This window comes from Armigeres subalbatus, chromosome 2 (assembly GCF_024139115.2).
Source record: "Armigeres subalbatus isolate Guangzhou_Male chromosome 2, GZ_Asu_2, whole genome shotgun sequence".
NCBI lineage: Eukaryota > Metazoa > Arthropoda > Insecta > Diptera > Culicidae > Armigeres > Armigeres subalbatus.
Window position 1 is genome coordinate 307,524,450 of NC_085140.1, and position 22,430 is coordinate 307,546,879.

General features: G+C 41.5%; 1 protein-coding gene and 1 long non-coding RNA gene across 6 annotated transcripts; one reads left to right on the top strand and one right to left on the bottom strand.

The window, feature by feature from the left end:
- Positions 1-1,578: 1,578 nt before the first annotated feature.
- On the top strand, positions 1,579-7,604 carry LOC134216701 (uncharacterized). Of its 5 annotated transcripts, none has more exons than XR_009980782.1 (6): positions 1,579-1,644; positions 1,798-1,843; positions 2,099-2,302; positions 2,392-2,592; positions 6,101-6,310; positions 7,400-7,604. It is a non-coding gene; the product is annotated as an uncharacterized LOC134216701 (long non-coding RNA). The 5 variants fall into 5 exon arrangements; XR_009980780.1 differs by having other exon boundaries at positions 2,099-2,286; XR_009980781.1 differs by lacking the exon at positions 1,798-1,843 and having other exon boundaries at positions 1,617-1,644; positions 2,099-2,286.
- A 751-nt stretch (positions 7,605-8,355) lies between these two features.
- LOC134209841 (uncharacterized) lies at positions 8,356-14,203 on the bottom strand. The gene is made up of 5 exons (XM_062685865.1): positions 13,432-14,203; positions 12,774-13,355; positions 12,119-12,703; positions 9,190-11,663; positions 8,356-8,649 (listed from the first exon to the last, which is right to left on the bottom strand). The coding sequence occupies exons 1-5, from the start codon at positions 14,201-14,203 to the stop codon at positions 8,356-8,358; spliced, it is 4,707 nt and encodes a 1,568-aa protein (XP_062541849.1).
- Positions 14,204-22,430: the final 8,227 nt, after the last annotated feature.

A 22,430-nucleotide genomic window follows, 5' to 3' on the forward strand; every position in this document is an offset into this window, starting at 1 on the left:
ATTCTCGCACTCCAAATAGGAAAACCACAGTATTTTAACAGGACACACTTTATTCGGCTTCTCTTTTCTAACCTCTTTCCCTTCTAATCTCTCCTTCCCACTTCCTTATTCGCTAATCTAACCTTACTTCAGGGCCCCTACTTCCTTCCACAGTTCCACCACACCTTCCCTTCCTTTCCTGCTTCCTGTTCTTCAATGGCGGCTAATCCAGGAACGCCGGCGACTAGCGATGGCGTCCCAATGTCTTTCGGGGTGGCTTGGGCGTCCGTTGTAGTTTCCGGGACGGAGACGCGCACTCTCGACCTGCCAATATGGTGACGGATTGGCCTTCGGCGGATACGATGCCGGTATTGGTCGAGGACGGTACACCACGGCTTTCTTCGGGACTCTAAACGGCGGCCTTCTGGTTTTTGTCCAAAAAACGGCGGGGTTCTGATAATTGGAGGAATAATGCGTTCAGGTTTTGCTACTACGAGGTAACTACCGTTTACCTGATGTCCACTGCACCGACTTTTATTCCACTGTCCACTTTCTCTTTCACTATGTAATACTTTCGAATTGCTAGCTCCTAATTTTCCAACTCAAACTTTCTTGGTCGACGACTTTTTCGTTAGTGAAGAGTTCTGTGGACAGGGAGACGGTAATACCATGCATTGAGGTCTATGACCTCGTCCCTCGGTAGTGACCTCATTTCCAACCAAATGGCCACATTACGCCACCCCTTCATGGCCGTCCAAAGGGCTTTTCCTTGGTCCTCTGGTGGTGGGACACTGTACTTCAGTGGGTGGTTGGCTGCGTAGGGTGGTGGTAGAGCTCAATTTAAGGTCTAGCCTACTACATGAGGCTGACTGGGAAAAACCTACACTGAGACACGAGTATTACCTGCATTTACAACATTTATTCCACGAAATACACTACACTAAACACGGATTTCTCGGTAACACTCTCGACATAACCTAACCAACACTTACACTCTCCCCCAGCTCGGGTAAAAAAACACTTACATATTGAATATTTTTTTTATCTGCAAACCTCACTAGCTTTCACTGATCACACGTACCTCTGAACCTGCACAACACGAAAAACCAACATAGATACAGTATTAACTTCTCTGACTGTAGACTGTGAAACTTTTCACCCATGACGTACTAGATTAAAATAGAACAAATAACAGTAAAAATTGTGTGAATTTGGGCAATATTGCAATTGAGTTACGGGGTCATAAGTTATCATTGTTGAAATTATCAACTCAACTCAGTTTCATAAACATTTGTTATTACTGACCATCACCGTCTGTGACTCCGGTCTCCTGCGTACAAATTCCTAGGTTTTTAAACCTGGCAACCTCTGTGCAATTTTTACCAATTATTCACCGATTGCTTGGAAAACACCTTAAAAAAACTTAAATACAACATGCATAAAAAATAAAATGTAATAAAAACTAATAATAAATAAATTGGAGCATTGTATAATAATAAATTCAAACAAAATGTATAATGAATTATTTCATTTGTGTTGTCGGACTTTATTCTAGTACGTTCTTCGAGATAACGTTATCATTTACTCTTGTGTGCGTGATTCGGTTCTGTCAAAACTGTCAAAAAGATGTTCAATGTGGAACGGACAATATGCTGTTATCATGTGGTAAGTACGATGTGGTTTTAGCATGAAATTTTTATGATCTGCCGGCTACGAAAAACCTTAATATCGTGGGTAGTTGATTAATCTATATTGGCCAATTGATCTATCCATTGGTTTTGGTTTTTCGCTAGTTGATCATAATTGATTTCTTGCTAGAAGCTCATCAGTTGCTTCTCTATGGTGCACCACGTGGTATTGAATGGTGGGTATGAATAGTGTTTGCTTTTGTTTTTGTGATACAGTGACGCAGCGACACTTTGGAATTACTTCTGCACAATTTACTCACATTTTTACAATCTCCTACACACAATTTTCGCTCAAATACATTACAAACGAAAACTTGCTTGCAATATTTCGTACGAGACCAACTAACTTTTCCAAATAAACATTTTTAAAACAAGACCTAAACTACTGCTACAACATGCTAATTAAAAAAAAAAACTTCCTAAGTTTACAGAAAAAAAACATGCATTTCGACAATTACGACGACTAAATGACTATGACGAAAATACTACTGACTACTATTGAGCTATTGAGCAACGTTGCAACTAATTATGATCGTACACTGGACATCTCAACTGACGACATCTACGTACATATTTATTTCTACTACCCGGGATTCGACTGTCTGTCGACTTCTGGCAGGTGACAAGAAGGCTGAGTATTTCGAGATGATTTTTATCAAAATCTCTTCCTCGTTCCCTATCCAAAATTATCGACGATTAGAACTTTAACTTTCATTCGTTTTAGGTACCTAAGCTTTTAAATCGGCGGCGGAGAAAACGCCCAATGATTTCCCCTGTGAATCTCCTACCTCATACGAACTGGTGCCAATTTTGCGCAGGATGACGCAAGGCGAGTATTGCGGTCCGAGCTTGGCATTAAACTGATTGCCTGCCGACGATTGGCGGAAGCTCCGCTTGAAGACTCGTTGACCCACGTCAAACGTCGGTGAGTAACGTTTATGTCGGAGATCGTAACGTCTTTTTGTATCTACGTGAGCCTTTTGGAGATGATCTTTTACCAACTCACTAATCCTTTTGCTCACTCCTCTCAACTTATCCACTCTCTGCTCTACTGATATGTCAGCGGTTTCGTGTAGCTTATGCTCAGAACCTTTGCTGATTATTTCTGTACCGAATATAACGCAATGTGGACTGAATTTAATTGTCGAGTGGAATGTGTTATTCAACACAAATTCCATCTCAGAGATCCTGGTGTCCCAAAGCTTTTGATCTTGCTTTACATACGATCGTATCATAGCATTGATCGTTCGGTTAAGTCGTTCAGCGGGATTTGCTTGGCTTCTATGTCGCGCATTGGCCCAGTGCTGAACTTCATATCGTTCAAGTAAATTTTTAAAGTCTTTCGACAAAAATGTGGTCGCGTTATCGGTGATAACGATTTGCGGAGTACAGAACTTTCTGAACCACTGCTCTTCCAGTATTTTGCATAGGGATACACTAGAAATCTTTTTCACAGGTGCAAGTAGGCAATACTTAGAAAACAGGTCCATGACCACTAATAAGTGAGTGTTGCCCATCTTGCTCCTGGGAAGTGATTGAATGTAATCCATGCAAATTAGCTGGAATGGTCGTGTGGCAATTCTTTGTTTCCCCATTTCGGGAGCGGTAGACACAGTCGAATGCTTATTTTCCTTGCATGATACGCATTTGGAAATGTACCTTTTTATATCGGCACTCATGTGAGGCCAATAATACCGGCGTTTGATTTTCTCGACACATTTAACAAATCCAATGTGGAGATTTTGGTCGTGTTCTTGCTTCATAATGTGGGTTCGTTTTGAAGCGGCACACATTGTTTCCATTCGAAATGGTAGTCCAGTAGGTCGGATCTGGCCGATACAAACTTATAGAGCAGACCGTCTACTATTTTGAAGTCCATATAGTTTTCCGGATTCTCTTCTACAGCATCAAATAAATTTTTGTACCACCCGTCTTCGGGCTCCTCATCAAGCGATTCGATCGATCGGGAGAGCGCATCTGCCACTATGTTCTCTTTTCCCTTACGATGGCGAATCTCCATGTCATACTGCTGCAGTTCGATGCTCCATCGACTCAGCCTGGAGGATGACCGCCACTTCGCTCGCATAATAAAAGTAAGGGCAGAAGAGTCCGTTACCAAAGTGAATTTGGTTCCCTCTATATAACCCCGGAACTTTTCTATGCAGCGCAGTGCAGCGAGTCCCTCCTTTTCTGCCGCATGGTAGTTTAATTCCGCTCCTTTGAGCTTCTCGGAGTGGTAAGCTATGACCTTTTCCTCTCCGTCGTGTATCTGGGTGAGCACACCAGCGATAGCGCTGTCGCTTGCGTCCGTTTGGACCGTAAAAGGGAGCATAAAATTTGGGTTGGTCATCACAGGAGCAGAGATAAGCTTCTCTTTGATGATCTGAAATGCATTTTCGGCTGCCGCGTTCCATTGCACCCTCTTTGGCTTATTTTTCAATAGGTCAGTGAGAGGTGCCGTGATTTCGCTATAGTTTGCGATGAACCTACGGTAATAATTTATCATACCGAGGAATCGACGAAGCTGTCTTACCGATTTAGGAACCTGATATCCAAGGATCGCTTGAACGCGATCTGGATTAAGCCGCAATCCTTCTTGGGACAAAATGTACCCAAGGTACGGCAATTCTTGGCAGCAAAATTTTGATTTTTGTAAATTAATGCACAGATTGGCTTCCCTCAAACGCTTCGCTAGGTCTCTCAGTTTTTGTATGTGCTCTTCGAATGTTTGGCTCACGATTACAATATCGTCCAAATACACGAATATTGCAGGTTCGAGCGCACCGTGGCTCAGCACACGATCCATCAATTTGCTCAGCGTAGCAGGACTATTTACCAATCCAAACGGTAGCCGAGTGAATTGGAATAGCCCTCTACCTGGGATTGAGAATGCTGTGTACCTTCTTGACCCACGACACAAAGGAATTTGTAAAAAGGCCTGGGATAGGTCAATGGTAGTAAGAAACCTAACTCTTCCCAATTGACTCAGTATTCTGTTCTGATGTGGCAATGGGTACGCGTCCCTTTTTGTGCGTTCATTCAATTTTCTGGCATCTAAGCACAGCCTAACGTCTTCGCTTTCTCTTTTCTTGACTGGAACCACAGGTAGCGCCCAGTCAGAATCTGATTCCTCTACAATACCGTCACGAATCATGTTGTCCAACGCCAGATGTATCTTCCGTTGGATCTCTGGACTCCAGGGATACGGGTTCTTCCTAATTGGATCTGCCTTCTCAAACTCTTCTTTCATCTCTATCGTGTGTTCTATTAAGCTCGTTTTTCCAAAATCGCCTGGTATCGCTACTAGAAACTCCTTTTTAACCTTTTCTAATTCCTCCTTTTGACTGTCTGTTAATTCTTCCTCAATATCCAACTCATTTTGTACACCGTCGTCTAGTGCATCAATTGGTAGATCCTGGATTGTTGGTCTAATGCCAAACTTTTGCCAAAAGTCGTACCCAAGTACACACCGACGGTTAAGTCTCGGAGCAATTATTACCGGCAAGATTTTTGTAGTACCATTGAATGTGATTGGTATATAAGCACATCCAAGGACTTCTAAGTCATCTCCAGAGGCTGTCTGCAGAGTGACCGAAGTGGGTTCCATTTTAAGATTTAATTGTTTTATAATTCTCTTCGCACCTATCCCTAGAACAGTCCGTGCAGCTCCACTGTCAAGGAGACCAATTAGCTCAATTCCCATCATATCTATTCTTGTAAATGGCCTGGCGTCTCCACTTAGTTTGACAAGCAAAGTGGCAATCTCGTCTTGCTTTTCGGGAATGCCATCCATCCTAGAATAGCCTAACTGACGTAGAATAGCAGTTGGATCATTTGACAATTTAGACTGAGGACTTTCCGAATTTAAAAGACTGTTCTGCCTCACTGACCAGTCTTTTTCAAGTTTTTTGACTGACAGAACGGGCATTGGTGTGTGGGAAAACCGGGAAATCCACATTTTTCGCAAAAATCGTGTCTTTCCGCAGGACATTCCCGAAAACTATGTCCATCATCATGGCAATTTAAACATAAACCACGCTTGATAGGAGTGTATGCCTTAACAATCCTTTGTAACGCGCTAGTTCCGCTGGAACTGGGTTTTTGTTCATCCTGCCTTCTTTCTTGCGGTTGAAAATTTACCGGAGTTGATTTAGGTTTGGGTTGAAATTTCTGCTGAATACTAACTTCTTCTTTTCTATATTTTGTGGGTTCATATTGGCTGCCTGTTTTCTTGTAATTATGGTTGTAATTCCGTCCTTGGTACCCTCCTTTGTAATTAGATTGGAACCTATTATCTGACTCATTCCGTCCTCTGTACTGTGATTGATTAACTTCTTCTATTTCTGTTTTAGGCCTTTCAAAACGAACGTCTTTTCTAGCGTACATTTGCCAGTTGATAGAGTCAAACTTTTTACCAAACTCTCTCATTCTAGGAATGGTAGTCACGTTTGCAGCTAACATTGCTGTTCTACAATCGATCCTGGTGTTTCGGAACAAGACGTCGAATTTCCTGTCATCATCCCACTGTCTGGACATACTACGAAAGATTCGAACCATATCCAGATAGTAGTCCTGAAATTTCTCCCGCGGACCTTGTCTTCGCGCATTGGCTAAGCGTTCGTATTGGTAATCGATATCAACAGGTAGGAACTCACTCTTCAATTCTTTAACTAGACTAGCCCATGTTCGCAATTCGTTATTACCGTTGACCTCCATAAACCACGACCTAGCTTTACGCGTAAAAAGATGATGCGCAGAAACAAACAGTTCCGCATCCGAGAAACCTTCCGACCGCGCGTTAAATTCCACTTCTTTTAGGAATTCGTTAAGTTTTCTCCCGTTGTCCATTCCATCGTACCTAACCGACCATTTATGGACTGGTAATCGATTGTTTCTTGGCCTTTCTACTTCTCTCGGATGTGCGTTCTCATTAATATCTAAATTGATAGATTGAGAATGCCTGCTTCTCTCAGATATACTCTCCATCGAACCATATTTTGTTTTTACCCATTCATAAAAATCATGCTCATTATTAGCTTTCTCTTCTACAACATTCTCATTTTGAACCGACCGTCTTTCCATTGGCGTACTAGAGCTTTGCTTGGCTTGTTCTATCTCGCGAGGCTTTGGAACTGCCGGAGTTTCCAAAGCTTGAATCCGCTGAATCAGCTGATTCACAATTTCCTTCAGTTTTACATTTTCCTGCGAAAGCTCTTCCATTTTTTCCTTATCGTTTGTTTCAACCGTAAATCCTACCGCGCCTGCAACTTCAGTAGTCTGTCTATCTTCGCGTATTTGGGTATTTTCGGTGTTTTTGTTGGTATCCTCATTCGCGTTTTCTACCGTAACTGACTCCTTTCCTAAAGTTTGCTTATCTGATTGCTCACGAATTTGTTTCAAACTATCATTTAAAATTTTCATCTCAGCCTCTCTCACTGCTGTTATTGGCGAAGTAATAGAGTAAAACGTGTTCACTAATCTAATACATTCTCCTGCTATCATTGCTATGCTGTTCAACTCTTCTTCGGAATCCACACGTGATTTCAATCGCTGCATTCTAAACAGAACGTGTAGCAATTTAGATTTAAACTTTCTTTCTGGTGCTTTCAGCACTTTTCTACCCTCTAACACCACTTTCACTGTCTGTAGCTTCGCGTCGCATTCAGTTAGTTCATTCATCGAGTCAATATCGTCGTATTTGTACTTTATGCATTCTTTATTCTCTCTTTCAGCCTTCATCTTCGTTCTCAATTTTCGTTCCAGCTTGCTGCGCGATTCATCTCTCATGTCGATGTTACGAATGAGTAATTCATGATGAAGTTCATCATCCGCGAGGTGTGCAGCATCCAGCGAGTGGTACTGCACCTGCAAATGGGCTAGCTCCATAATGCAAATTGGATAATTGAAAATACTACCTAGTTAAATGCTGAACGGTTTTGCACGTTAAAAATTGAAAATTAGAAAAGAACTACCTAGTTTTATGTTGAACGGTTTTGCACGTTAAAAAATTGAAAAATTAGAAAAGAACTACCTAGTTTTATGTTGAACGGTTTTGCACGTTAAAAAATGAAAAATTGTATATTCTAATAATTTAAAAAAATCCTAGTTTAAGAAATCGGGAATAAACCACTTTTCTTTTGTGTTTTATTGACAAAGTCCGCAATCACACACGCATGAACAAATGTGCTCCGATATTATTTAAATAATTGCCGACTTGTTTTTCAAACAATCGTTATTTTCACTCTTTTGGACTATCAAAACCCTCCGAATACGGTTAGAAGCCGAACCAGTTAAGTCACAGATTCACTTCCTAAATACTGTCTAATGTCAACTGTTTCGTGAAGGCCTGGAAGTTTTCCCAGAGACCTCTGTAGTGACCAGCTATTTCAAGTGCGATTTTCCGAGCTGCCAACAAGAAATTGATGGTAAGTCAACTTTATGTTTGGCGCCAAAGTGTAATTACTGGTAAGTATACCTCGAGCAACACAGAGACTCCCTGAATCAAACGGCCTCAGGGTCGGCACGCTCACCTCCAGAAACTCGCGGACAGGTAATTCTCGCACTCCAAATAGGAAAACCACAGTATTTTAACAGGACACACTTTATTCGGCTTCTCTTTTCTAACCTCTTTCCTTCTAATCTCTCCTTCCCACTTCCTTATTCGCTAATCTAACCTTACTAGGGGCCCCTACTTCCTTCCACAGTTCCACCACACCTTCCCTTCCTTTCCTGCTTCCTGTTCTTCAATGGCGGCTAATCCAGGAACGCCGGCGACTAGCGATGGCGTCCCAATGTCTTTCAGGGTGGCTTGGGCGTCCGTTGTAGTTTCAGGACGGAGACGCGCACTCTCGACCTGCCAATATGGTGACGGATTGGCCTTCGGCGGATACGATGCCGGTATTGGTCGAGGACGGTACACCACGGCTTTCTTCGGGACTCTAAACGGCGGCCTTCTGGTTTTTGTCCAAAAAACGGCGGGGTTCTGATAATTGGAGGAATAATGCGTTCAGGTTTTGCTACTACGAGGTAACTACCGTTTACCTGATGTCCACTGCACCGACTTTTATTCCACTGTCCACTTTCTCTTTCACTATGTAATACTTTCGAATTGCTAGCTCCTAATTTTCCAACTCAAACTTTCTTGGTCGACGACTTTTTCGTTAGTGAAGAGTTCTGTGGACAGGGAGACGGTAATACCATGCATTGAGGTCTATGACCTCGTCCCTCGGGTAGTGACCTCATTTCCAACCAAATGGCCACATTACGCCACCCCTTCATGGCCGTCCAAAGGGCTTTTCCTTGGTCCTCTGGTGGTGGGACACTGTACTTCAGTGGGTGGTTGGCTGCGTAGGGTGGTGGTAGAGCTCAATTTAAGGTCTAGCCTACTACAGGGAGCTGACTGGGAAAAACCTACACTGAGACACGAGTATTACCTGCATTTACAACATTTATTCCACGAAATACACTACACTAAACACGGATTTCTCGGTAACACTCTCGACATAACCTAACCAACACTTACAAACGATAGGAACTCTGCACGTTCCACGCGACTTTCCATCCGTAGAATTCCGTCGCCATCAATAAGGGGCGTCAGTTTGTAAAGGAAGCTTGACTTCTCGATCTGCTGCCTATCCGCTACGGACACATTTGCGTTCCTCATCAATACCTTCACCTCGTTACCAAACGATTCAGCTTGTGCTACTTTTATCAGAATCCGTTCCGCCTTCTCGTATTCCAATTGCTTTAAAGGGTATTGTTCTATCGAATAGTTTTTCTTGATTGTTTTCGCTTGCCTATCTGTAGCTTTTAGCACTTCGATCGACAATCCGTTTATCTTTCTACGACAGTTGGATACAAATCTAAAGACAGTAGCCATAGTTCGTACCAAAACGGTCCATTTCGAAAATCGATGAACATCGATGATCGGTGCGAGTAGCTGAATATCATGAGCAAGTAGATGTACTTTTGCTTCTTCCTGCGTGGATTCATACCTTTTCTGTTTTGGCCAGTCTTCCTCCTCTCGATAGAGAAATTTAGGCCCTATGAACCACTCGCTGTCTGAATTTAAATTTGGATCGCGGGTCCACTTTGTTAGTTGGTCCGCCACGTTCAGCCTGGTAGGAACCCAACGCCATTCGCAAAGCTTGGAAAGCGTCAGCATCTCGCCGATCCGTAATCCAACGAACTCCTTGTATCTTCGTACGTCGGAGGTAATCCAGGACAATACGGTTGTAGAGTCGGTCCAGAAAACCTGTTGCGCTATGTTGAACGTGTGATTACTTCGTACTGCTACCGCTAACCTTGCTCCTAATACTGCTGCCTGCAGTTCCAACCATGGCACAGACATTGGTTTCAACGGTGCTACTTTGACACGGCTCGATACCAACACACACTGTATCCTTCCGTTAACAACTGCCCGAAAATATGCCGAGCATCCGTATGCACCTTTACTGGCATCAGTAATGATGTGGAGTTGAAGGTCTTGAATGTCCGCCGAACTTGCTTGCCCGAAGTAGCTCCGGGGTATGCGAATGGCCTCGATACTCGGAAGTGCTTTCGTCCATCGAGTCCATTTTTCGAACGACTGACCATCGATGGGCTCGTCCCAGCTGCAGCCAGTTCTCCACAAGTCTTGTATCAATATTCGTCCATACACCGTGAATGGTGATAATAGCCCAAGGGGGTCAAACATTGACATTACTGAGCTCAAAACGATCCTTTTGGAAGGAACAGAATCCCCATGAAGCATTAAATGATATTCAGGACGTGTAGCCGTGGAAAAAGAAAGAACATCATCCACTGGGTTCCAGACTATTCCAAGGACGCGTTCAGTCAACGTTTCCTTGTCTTGATGAAAGCGCACAGTAGAGGTTATCGGCTGTTCTCCCATCGCTTCCAGGAAATTTGGAGTATTCGACACCCAATTTCTGATGTGAAATCCTCTACGAGAATGGATCAATTTCACATCGGTAGCTATCTTGATGGCTTCGTCAACGGTATCTACACTATCATAATAATCATCAACATAGTGTTTGTTGATTATTGCTGCTGATGCTTCCGGAAATTGTTGCTCGAATTGCGCCGCATTCAAGTTTTTTATAAATTGGGCAGAGCATGGAGAACACTTCGCCCCAAATGTTCCGACGTCCATCACATAGGTTTCAGGAGAGCTGCCCGGATCTCGTCTGAAGAGAAAGCTTTGGAACTTTCTGCCTGCCCTTCTTATACGGAACTGGTGGTAAATCTCCTGGATGTCCCCGCCAAACGCCACGCGTCTTTCCCGAAACTTGCTGATTACGGTCTGCAAAGGCACCAGCTGATCAGGGCCGGTTAAGAGCTCCGAGTTTAGTGATATCCCATTGACAGGTGCTCTCGTATCCCACACGAGACGAATCTTCGCTAGTTTTTGAGGGTTGATAACAACGTTCAGAGGAATATACCAGACATTTCCCTTCGCCATATCTGCCAGTTCATCGACGGTAGCTTTATGCGCATAGCCTTTTATCAGGTACTCAGCTATTAACTGATGAACCTTCGAACCAAGCTCCGGATCTCGCTCCAGCTTTCTCTCTAACGCTTTCAATCGTGAGATAGCCATTGGGTAGCTATCTGGGAATCTCTGCTCATCTCGTCGCCACAGTAATCCGTTTTCGTACCGGTCTCCAACTCGCATTGTTGTGGTCTGCATTATGTTCCGAGCCCGCGCATCTTCGTTTGATTCTGCCACAGAGGCTACCGAGGGATCGTCCAACAAAAACTGAGAACGCATGGCGTCGTGTAGCTCCTGGTTGGTCATTGGTTCCAACGAGTGAAGGATGACTCTTACTTCTGATACTACGGTTCCGCTCGGTTGCGGGCCGTAAACCGTCCACCCTAGCTTGGATTTCACACCGATCGGCTCGCCAGGTGATCCAACTCGTGATTCGAGTGGAGCAAACACATTTAGGTTATCCAGTCCAAGGATGATTCTAGGCTCTTCAATCTCGTAGCTCGCTACGGGAATATTGTCGAGATGTGGGTATCGGTCAGCTAATTTTGTATACTGGAGACTCTGTTCAGGCTTGTAAAATGTCATCTGCATGTCATTTGACTAATTTGTTCATAACTTTCTTTAGAAGCCAAATTCATTCCATAATTTTAGATGTACTCATAACGCTTGAGTAGGGCTATATTTTTGTCCAAGGGTACATTGCTCTAAATATAACATCTGAGGCTGGAGAGTGAAAACTCTCCAAAATGTCACGTGTCATTTGACATAATGTCATTTGAATGACATTTTGCCTCCCACGCCCCAGATTACGTATCTACAGCAATGTCTTGTTAGACAAAGTTGTAGGCACATTTAAGCACTATAAGTTTGTCATACATCATGAATTGATATCTACCTTCTGAAAAAAGTTCTGAGAAAATTATACAAACGAATGCAAATGACATTTTACAACACTGACTCTGTTTTGGAAGTTTTAGTTCGGCAACAGTGCGAACGTCTTTCAACGGCAACTTTTCATCCGATTCACGCGCTGAAATCATAAGGTTGACTCTTTTGGACGTAGTTTCGAATCTCTTCACATTGCCTGTCCATGTTACTACCAGCGGTTCCGCGAGCCCTCGGGCATCCAACTCTCTAGCTACGGCATCTTCAACCAGAGTGGATGACGAACCTTCATCCAAGAATGCCAGAATATCCAGTGCATGGTCCCCGAAATATAGAGTTACGGGCACCATCCAAAAGATCACTCCGCGGTTCAGTGCGCCGTGCGCGTTGCACGCAATGTCCATAAGCTGCACGGATCCCTCAGCATGATGCAATAGAGGGTGATGGCCACCTTGACATCCATTGATATTGCAGCGAATCCTGAAGGTACAACGACTTTTCCCGTGGTTGTTCAAACACAGGGCACAGAGTTTGTGTTGCTCCACGACCTTTAATCTGTTCGCAAAACTGAACCTTTTAAAATCGTCGCAGAAGCGCAGTTTGTGATCCGACCTTCTACAGACAAGACAGGGCTTGGTTTCCTTCGAGGGGGGTGGAACTGCCGGTAGGCCAGAAGAAGAATGGTGAATGTTTATTATACTCCTTTCGTTTTGGTTTCCCTTTCCCGCAGTGCGATGCTTCTCGGGTGTCACTCAAAAAGAGTGTCGAGAACTCTGATACTTCGGATGCATCTGCTACGATGTCGTTCATAAAATCGGTGAATATTCTCAAAGGAGATCCTATCCTGCTCCTTTTGAAACGGACCCAGTCCATTTTGTAATTCGACGGTAGTTTCTCCACCAATTCCTGGACAAGCATTGGGTTATTAAGGTGATCCGCTAGCTTAGCCGCCTCCAAGTGATCGCACAACTGCTTCACTGTTATTCCAAATTGCATGAAGGTTTCCAAGCGATCGGCCCTTGGCGCTTGTGCATTCCGCACTTTCGTGAGAAGGGTCTTCAGCAGTTTCTCTGGTCTGCCAAATATACGACGAAGGTCGTTGATGACATCCGGTACCGACTCCGGAAGGACTAACCGGCTCCGGACAGCTTCGAGAGCATCTCCTTGAAGACAATCTTGGAGTCGTTTCAGATTATCTAAGTTAGAGAAACCGCAGGCCTTAGTGGTATATTCAAAGCAACTTATGAACATTGGCCACTTCTCTGCCTCACCCTTGAAGACAGGTAGGTTTTTCGATACGGCTTGGCGAGCTGCCAATTGTTCCTGGGATAATTTCACTGTATGCCGTTGTGGCCGATCTTGCGGTGGTGTAGTATTCTGAGTTACCTTTTTCCTCAGGTGCATCATCCTCTTCGATTTCACCGTAGTCTTCACTATCCGCTATCGAGCAGGATAGTTTGGATTTCACTCCATTTCTACCTTGATTCCGCTGCTTCAGCCAGAACTGGACGTTCTTATCGAATGATAATTCGTTGTCGTTCTTTAGCTTCTCGCCTCCAATAGCACCTTCTGTTTCTTCGGAAATACTCTTCGAAATTGCTTTCTTCGTATCTTGAAAATGCTCGTGCAGCTTTTTACGTTCGCTAGCAAATCTAGCTTCTTCTTTCAATTGCCTTTCCAACATCTCCCGTTCCTCCCTCAATTGGCGCTCCTTTAGATCTCTATCTTGCTGCATCTGCTTTTCATGAAATTCTTTCTCCTTTCGACAACGTTTTTCTTGAAGGACACGCTCCATATCGAGACGCTTTTCTCGAATGATCATCTCCTCCTCTAAGGCTTTTTCCATAGCACGTTGTTCGGCTTCTAACTTACGCAGTTCTTCGTTCAGACCTGCTGTTCCCTCAGGGATGGAGGGTTGGATCGATCCTCTTTCACTCTTGGACTTCGAGCTCCCCTTCTTGCTTGAACTCCTCTTTGTTAGCTTTGGGACTTGCAGTTCGTCGCTGCACTTGTCACAGCTCCAATCCGAATCTTTGATTGCTGCCGTAACTCCGACACACGAGAAATGCGCCCATGACTGGCAAGTGTCACACTGCACCATGTCGCATATTTTGTTTGACTTACGGCACTTCATGTAGTCACCCACAGTCGAGTCCATCCTTTGAGGTTAAATTCTTTGATTTAATGTTCGGAATAATTTTAGGAAATTGTCTTCGGAATCACCGTCTACGTCTGATCAAAGCTAAAACGAGTATTTATTACCAATAGTTCAAATGTCAATTGAAGATTTGCTACTCACAATTTAGTTTCCTATCCGTTATCCTCTTGCGGACGGGTCTCGCTAGGTCGATACTGGCAATAAGCAAATACCTATTTTACATAATTCGAAATTAATTGTTCATAGGTAATAAGTTATTGAAATTATAAATAGTTTCCACTTATTGTATATAGGCGTAGGAATAAGGATATTTTAAGAGTAACTTACTATGAATTCACTATAGCAAACCTCAGACCAATGCTGTGTACTTTGCATATAGCCTAACCTGAATTTCGAGTCGTACCTATTTTTCACAATTTAGTTGATGATGATGATGATGATGATGATGATGATGGTCCCGCCACATACCCCTACAAAGGTTTGAGCTAGACGAGTTATCTTTTAGATAATTAATTAAGATCAATTTAATCAGATTTGCCAATAACAAAAAAAAAACGATCCGATTATTTTACAGATATAAATTGTAATACTGTCCATCGCTATACAGCAAAAAACTAAATTTAAAAAAATGAACTGCAGTTTTGATTCATCACTTAGCAAACACCGGTAGTGATACCTCGAGGTCTACAGAAATGCAAAACTTGTGATACCTCTCGCACAGATTTCAAAAGCTTCGCCAGGAACCGCTTTACGTCTTATCAACAAAACCGCGTTCTACATCTCGGAAGTATCTTTCAGCATTTATTTTGAGTTTCGACAACAAAACGCCTAAACTTGTGATACCTCTCCGTCGATATCAAAAGTTCGTCTTCTATCGCGTACAAAGACAATCTACCAGGTAGCCAAGGCCAATCATTATTTCCACTCATTACTAGTCATTCAAAATTCACTTTCATCCATCACGCAAACAGCTCAAAAATGTCAATGATTGGAATAAATTATAAATAACTTATATCTGTTTTGTGCGCGCGAGGCTCAAACTTTTGTAGACTACACAAAAAAAGATTCAATTTAAAATTACGTCAACAATATAAAATCCATCATCATCATCGAGGCGATCGTTGTAGTCAATTAATGCCTCAATAAATAAGAAATAATTCAGATTACACCTAAACATCCGTTGGTCACAACTTCGTCAAGATTTAAAGTTAGTCAATTATAAAAACTTGTCGAGCAGCCGTTCAAAAAGCAGCTTTGATGTGTGAAATACATTGTCTCTTAAACTGTGTTAGTGTTGCTGCACGTTTGATCTGTGTAGGCATCGAATTGAATACATTTATACCCTTGAAAAACAATGAATTTTGTGAAGCACCATGTAAAAAGAAAGGCGTTCTTACTTCATCCGCGTGTCTTGTATTATACCTATGTATGTCACTTCCTCTTTCAATTCGATCACACAAATATCGAGGCAGCAAACCATTAATTACTTTAAAAATGAACACCATAGTTAAATATACAATTCTTTGCTTCACTGATAGCCACTGCAAGGCGTCCAACAAAAATGTTGAGGAAGTGAACCTATTGCATCTCAAAATCAAACGCATTATTTTATTTTGCAAACGCTGTAATCTCGATATTTGTGTTTCACTAGCCAGAAAAAGGATGGAAGGGCAAAAGTCGAGATGAGGGGAGATGATTGATTTATACAAATATATTTTACTAGCAATCGTTAAATCTTTTTTCAATCGGCATAATATTCCGCACTTCTTGGCAATTTTCTTGATGACATTGTCAATATGGGTACCAAATTTTAGCTTGTCATCAATAATCACGCCAAGATATTTAATTTCCCGCACGCGATCAATCGTATCATCATCCATTACAACAGAGACGTCTGCATTTAATCGATTCCGTGAAATTACCATGAACTTGGTTTTACTAATATTTAATTTCAACTGTTTGTATTTCAACCATCTACTTAGAGAACGTAAATCTTCATTCAAGTGTTGGACGGCGTCATCTAAATTCTTAGCTGCAATGAATATAACGGTATCATCAGCAAAAAGATTTATGTCACAAAATCGTAAAACTCGCCGCATGTCATTGATGTACATAATAAATAAAATGGGCCCTAATACACTTCCCTGTGGCACGCCGAGAGTGTTCTCCACGGGACTCGAAACAAAATCATTAAAGGCAGTCCGTTGAGTTCTGTCAGCCAAATAGCTTTCAAACCACTTGTATGCAGAACCCGAAATTCCAAAGCGCTTGATTGTTTTCAACAACAAGGGCCGAGAAATTGTCTCAAAAGCGCGTTTCAGATCCAAAAACACAGCAACAATCGTATCTTTACGCTCCATTTGTTCTTTCCATTTTGCCAATACCAAATTCAATGCGGTTTCACAAGAATGACCTTCTCGATATCCCGATTGTTCCGGTATCAGCAAGCTATTGGTATTCAAATAAGTTAATAGCTGGCCTTTAACAACTAGTTCTAAAATTTTCTCTAATGTGTGCAACATGTTGATGGGACGAAACTCTTCGGCTTTAATCGTTCCAGCAACTTTTGTATAGGAATCACAAGAGATTCCTTCCAAACTTGTGGCACGTGCCCAGTTTGCAATGATTCATTAATAAGGTCCAGCAAGTTGTGTCCGATGACTTCAAAGCAATCTTGTATAACATTTGCGTTTACATTATCTACTCCAGCCGTTTTTCCCATATTAAAACAAATTTCCCTAAGTTCTTCCATGGTTATTGGGTGAAAGCCTTCAAATCTGCAATTAACATTAATCGGCTGCTTTATTTCGTCGGATTCATCAACTAATGCGATAGATTGGTTAATTGATGAAACACTTTCTACGAAATATTTATTAAAACTATCTGCAATTACGTCTTCTGATTGCTCTAATGTGCCATTAAAGGTTATGGACCGCGGTTTACAAGAACTAGGTTTCATTAAAGATTTTAAAATTTTCCATAACTCTTTGCTGTTGTTTTGATGTTGATCAATTTTCCTCTGAATGTATTCGCAACGTGTGCTTTTCAAATTTTGCGAATATTTGTTCCGCGCCACCTGATACCTATTCCAATGATTATCACTATTACTTCTACAAAACTTTTTGTACAATTTATCTCTTTTACGCCTCAGACGCAATAGATTTAAATTGTACCAGCTGTTCGAGTTATTTAAAGATACATACTTGTGTTTAACTAATTGATTGGTACAGGTTTTTAAAACATCAGTAAGAACATCAGTAAGAACCGGCATTTGAATGAAAATCCACGCTTCTTTCGACAAGGCCCGAAACAGCTTGTTTCGAATATTTCCTCCAGCACTTTAATTTTATTACATTGCTATAATTACTACTATTGTCATCAACGTTAATCACTAGTGTTTCATGATCGGTTATTTTCAATTCCAATTTTTTTCTATACTAATAGAATCAAAGTTAGAATAAACATGGTCAATTAATGTCCTACTGTGCCGGGAAATACGCGTATGTTCAACAACTTTTTGCTTTAAATTGAAAAAATCTGCTAATCGTTTCAAATGATTCGAATCATGGATGTCACACCAATTGATATTAAAATCACCAGCGAGTATATTTAATTTACTAGGGTCAATGAACATCTCCAACCAGTTCTCTAAAATTTCAACAAAACGCTGGTCACTTGAACTGGGAGAATGGTATAAAACAGCATAATTACCAGTCTTCATGCCACGAACAACTGTAATGCCCAAGAACCAGTTTCCGTCACAGACTTCGTTTAATTGAAGCTGAAACTGAACTGATTCTTTGACATAAATAGCAACACCGCCAGTGTGTCTCGAATGTGATAAGCAAGCAGCCACACTGTATCCCGGAATACTATACTGATCAAAAGCTTCCATGTCAACAATATGCGTTTCAGATAAGAATACTAGAAATGGACGTTTATCTTCCACAATCTTACGTAAAGCAACGTAGTTTGTGGATAACCCAGCAATATTCAAGTACAAACTATCGAATTGGTTCACATTGCTACTGGAACTTGGTTGCTATTCATTGAAACGTAGGCTGCTCTTTTTTCGATCAAATAACCGTTTGAAAACTTTACAATCAGTACTAAATGCACCATGGTTAACGTCCAAGTTAGTTTTACGTTCTTTATTTATTTTTACACAATTAATACATTTCAATACAGTTGACGTGCAATCGGACGTTCTGTGACTTTCGCTGCACTTGGAGCACGCAGTGCTATTTTTGCAATCCGTGCTCATGTGCCCAAATTCTCCACATTGAAAACATCTCAAGATACTAATTTCCGGAACTACAAGGCACCGATCAAACCTTATATTTACCGTTTTCGCGGTCAACAAACAACTGTGAGTCTCTTTATCGACTTCAATTATCACGTTGTACTTGTTGTACTTGAAACGTGGATTTTCATACATCCTAACGACCTTGACATCATTAATAGCGATGTCTTCATTCTGATCTTTCAAGATCTGAATGAAGTCATCCGAAGAAAATGTATCACTCATACCCATCACTTTCAATCTAGGCACCGATGTTGGAGCATCAGCACTATAGCTTTCTCCTTACTTGCTTTGAATGTCATTTTCACAACTTCAATATTGTAGCCTGTTGCACACTCAGCAATTATAGAGCCGTCTTTCCCGTTCCTAAAGTTACTGATTTTGTGTGTTTTAGGATCCAGTTTAGAATTCAAAAAGCTGCGAGTAACATCGCTATCCTGATTGGACTCTTTCGGCTTAATCACTATGACAGGGCGAGTCTTACGAGCAACCTTTACTTCATTATTGGTTGTACTTTCTTTTCTGATCTTACTATTTTTGTTTCTATTCCCAGTGTTTTTCTTCAAAACCTCCGCGAAACTAATTTTTTCTTCAATTACATCATCAGATGCCTCGTCGGCATATTCCTGAACTTTACGCTTCTTGCCTCTGGGATTTTTTGTCGACTCCGAAGTCGAGCTTGATGAACCTTGCATAACATTAATTGCAGCTAATTTATTGTTCGCATTAAATTGAAAAAATGAACCTTTCATATTTTCCAACTCACTTCCAATTAAATCCCGAAATCCACCAATTGCATCATCGAGGGCGTTTTGTACCCTTTTCCCCAATTGATCCATCCGTCTTTCAACGCGATGTTCATCTGAGCAGTAATGTGATCTCGAATGCCACTGATCGAATCGGAAAGCGAAGATATTTTCTTCATCTCTTCTTCGAGGTTATGGACATTCGAGAGCAAAACATTCTGCTCGCCACAACACTGGCTTGACAAACAATGATCACACTTGGAAACAACATTCACGTTCTCTGTGACCAGCTTCGCCAATGATTTGGTTATGGACGTGCACTTGTAGTGGTACACTTTAGCGCAACCACAACCAGAACAACTCATTGGTAAATCACTGGGCAGAACCCCCATACCACACTCACTACACTCAACCATCTCGCTTGTGCCTTACGCAGCAAACAAACGGTACCATGCAGACAGCACTAAACACAAAGAAACAATAAAAACGCTCAAAATGTTACCTGCCGCCAGCAGCGGCTGGGGCTGTAAAAACCAAAATTGAACGAAAATAACCAGCAGACGAAACTTGTCTTTTGATTATTTCGTTACACTGCACTAATGGGCGCGCAAAGAAAATCTTTTTCATGCGGCACTATATCACTTTCACACTCAATTAATTTATTTTAATCACTGCACGGCAGAACTGAACTACTCCGGTCACCACTTTATCATCGACTTGATAAAAGTTAGTTTTAAGTAGAAATCTTTATCAAATTCAATGCAACTTACTTGTATAGTAACGAATATAATAAATTCTTAATAAAGTAGTATTAAATATCGGATATAATTTAACTTTTCGACGTATTTTAATTTTGCGACACACTTCCACGTTCCTTGAATGCCTATATATGCTTTGTTTTGCTTTGGGTCTGCAAATATATCATGCCTCTTCATTGTTTGGAGTTATCAATTTCGCAGTCTCTCGAACCAACGTCACATACTTCTGCAGGGATGTTGTGGTCAGCCCAGTGGTGTTGATCGGAACAGTAGTGGGTTTTATTAACTCAATTATACCGGACTGGGAAAATACGCGTCTTAGGTTGTTTACTTGACAAATGGTGATCAACCTAGAAGATGCGAATAGTTAATAGTAATCAGGGGTATACCACAAAAGTTCAACTCAATGGACGCAGTGGTTCTACGCCCCAAAAAAAAAAAAAGATATGTTTGGACAAATTTAATGTCGGAAATGCCTTTAGGAGTTCCGTTGATACATCATTTAGCAATTCGCTCGTAAACTCCCAAGCAAATTGCTGAATTTTCGTCCTAGATTTGTGGAAGAGATTTTTCCTGGAAATTCCGGAAGAATTACTGGAGAAATTTCCGAGGGAATGAATTTGAAATTGCCTTATATTTTTTTAAATTAATTTATCGCTTGACTGATTATGCCGGAAATTTTAAAGCGAAGCCCTATGCTTTACTTGAAGAATTTCGAAATTTTTTACCACCGCCCTTGTGTTTCTACTTTTTATATATCGAATGAGTCAATGAATCAAATCGTATCCCATTTACTTACAGTTAAAATATAATCCAAATATACTTCAGGTCTAAAGCACGTCGATTCAATCCTTCATTCAAGGTATCGTGAGATATTCCAGGCAGAGTGAGTAAGGTACTCATTTATTACAACATACATACTTTAGAGTTCAAAGCTTTTTGCCCCCGTTACCTTTCCTGAGTGGGCCTTCCTTTGTCGTTCGGTGAGATGCGTGGTTACAAAGCAAGACCATGCCGAAGGTTCGATTACCGGTCCGGTCAAGGCAATTTTCGGGTTGGACATTTTCTCGACTTTCCTGGGCATAAAAGTATCATCGTGTTAGCCTCATGATATTCAATTATGCAAAAATGGTAACATGGCTTAGAAACCTCGCAGTTTATAACTGTGGAAGTGCTTAAAGAACACTAAACTGCGAGGCGGCAATGTCGCAGTCCCGGGATGAGTTTTGTTGCCTCCCAATCCATAACATTTCGGAGAATTACCAGCACACCCACTATCGCATAAGTTCTTGCATGATGGAAAATCGTAAATGCACACATAATAAAACTGTTGATTCAATGTTGTGGTACCATGCATCATCCTATCTATGTACCATGTTAAATATAGCTCGCAGCTCGGTGCTGCTGACACTGTATCACATATAATTGGAATACGACGAAGACGACGACCAGCAACGTACTGCTGCAGTCGGTCTCCAATAACAACGCGGCACGCTAGACGATCTCCCATATCTCCGATACGGATCCATCAACAAGATTGAACTGGGGATACCCAGAACGCGCTTGTTCACTGCCATAACCGTGTAAACAATACCGAATAAACCAATGCACCCAAACGGTTGTTAGCATCGGAGCATATATTGCCATTAAGGACGAACGCTTGTAGGTGCCATCTGCGCTTTATTCAGTGCACATTCGATGGAGATTTGAAGTAGAATCGGAACCGGTGCAATAGTAACTTTCCGGTCGGTTCTCATCGCTAGCTGTTCGAACTCACGCAACCAATTTCCATTCCATTGCCATTATTTAGTCAGTTGTAATACCAAACCTGTAGACAATGGAATGCATGGAGTAGCGAATATCTTGTCCAGTAGTTTAATGTTGAAGAGTATTAAGCATTAAGAGTATTATTATTGGTTAAGTATCTATATTCTATTGAGATTGTGATGTTATTCTCGTTTGGAGTATCGTTTGATAGCTGTTAGGGCATAAACATTATAATATTATGTGTTATGTCTTCGCCGATCTGTGGGTTACAGTATTTGCAAAACCAGTTTACTGACACCCCCATTGTTGCCTTTCTCGTACAACAAAGTTGTACCGAAAGGTTATCATTTCACTCCAAAATCGAACTATTTATAGAAGTCTCGGAGACCCATGATGTTATATACCAATCGACTTAGCTCGTCGAGCTGAACAAATGTCTTTCTGTCCGTGTGTATGTGTGTGTGTGTGCACACGAAAACCGAAAAATATTAGCCACTTTTTCGCAACAAGTTGCATTCGACATGGGACAAAGCCTTGTTGATCACTATTGAATTTGATAACGATAAACCATTGCGTTCAAAAGTTATTAAGAAAATGGATTAAGAATGCGTCAAAAGTTATTAAGAAAATGGAATCGAACTATATAAGTGCCA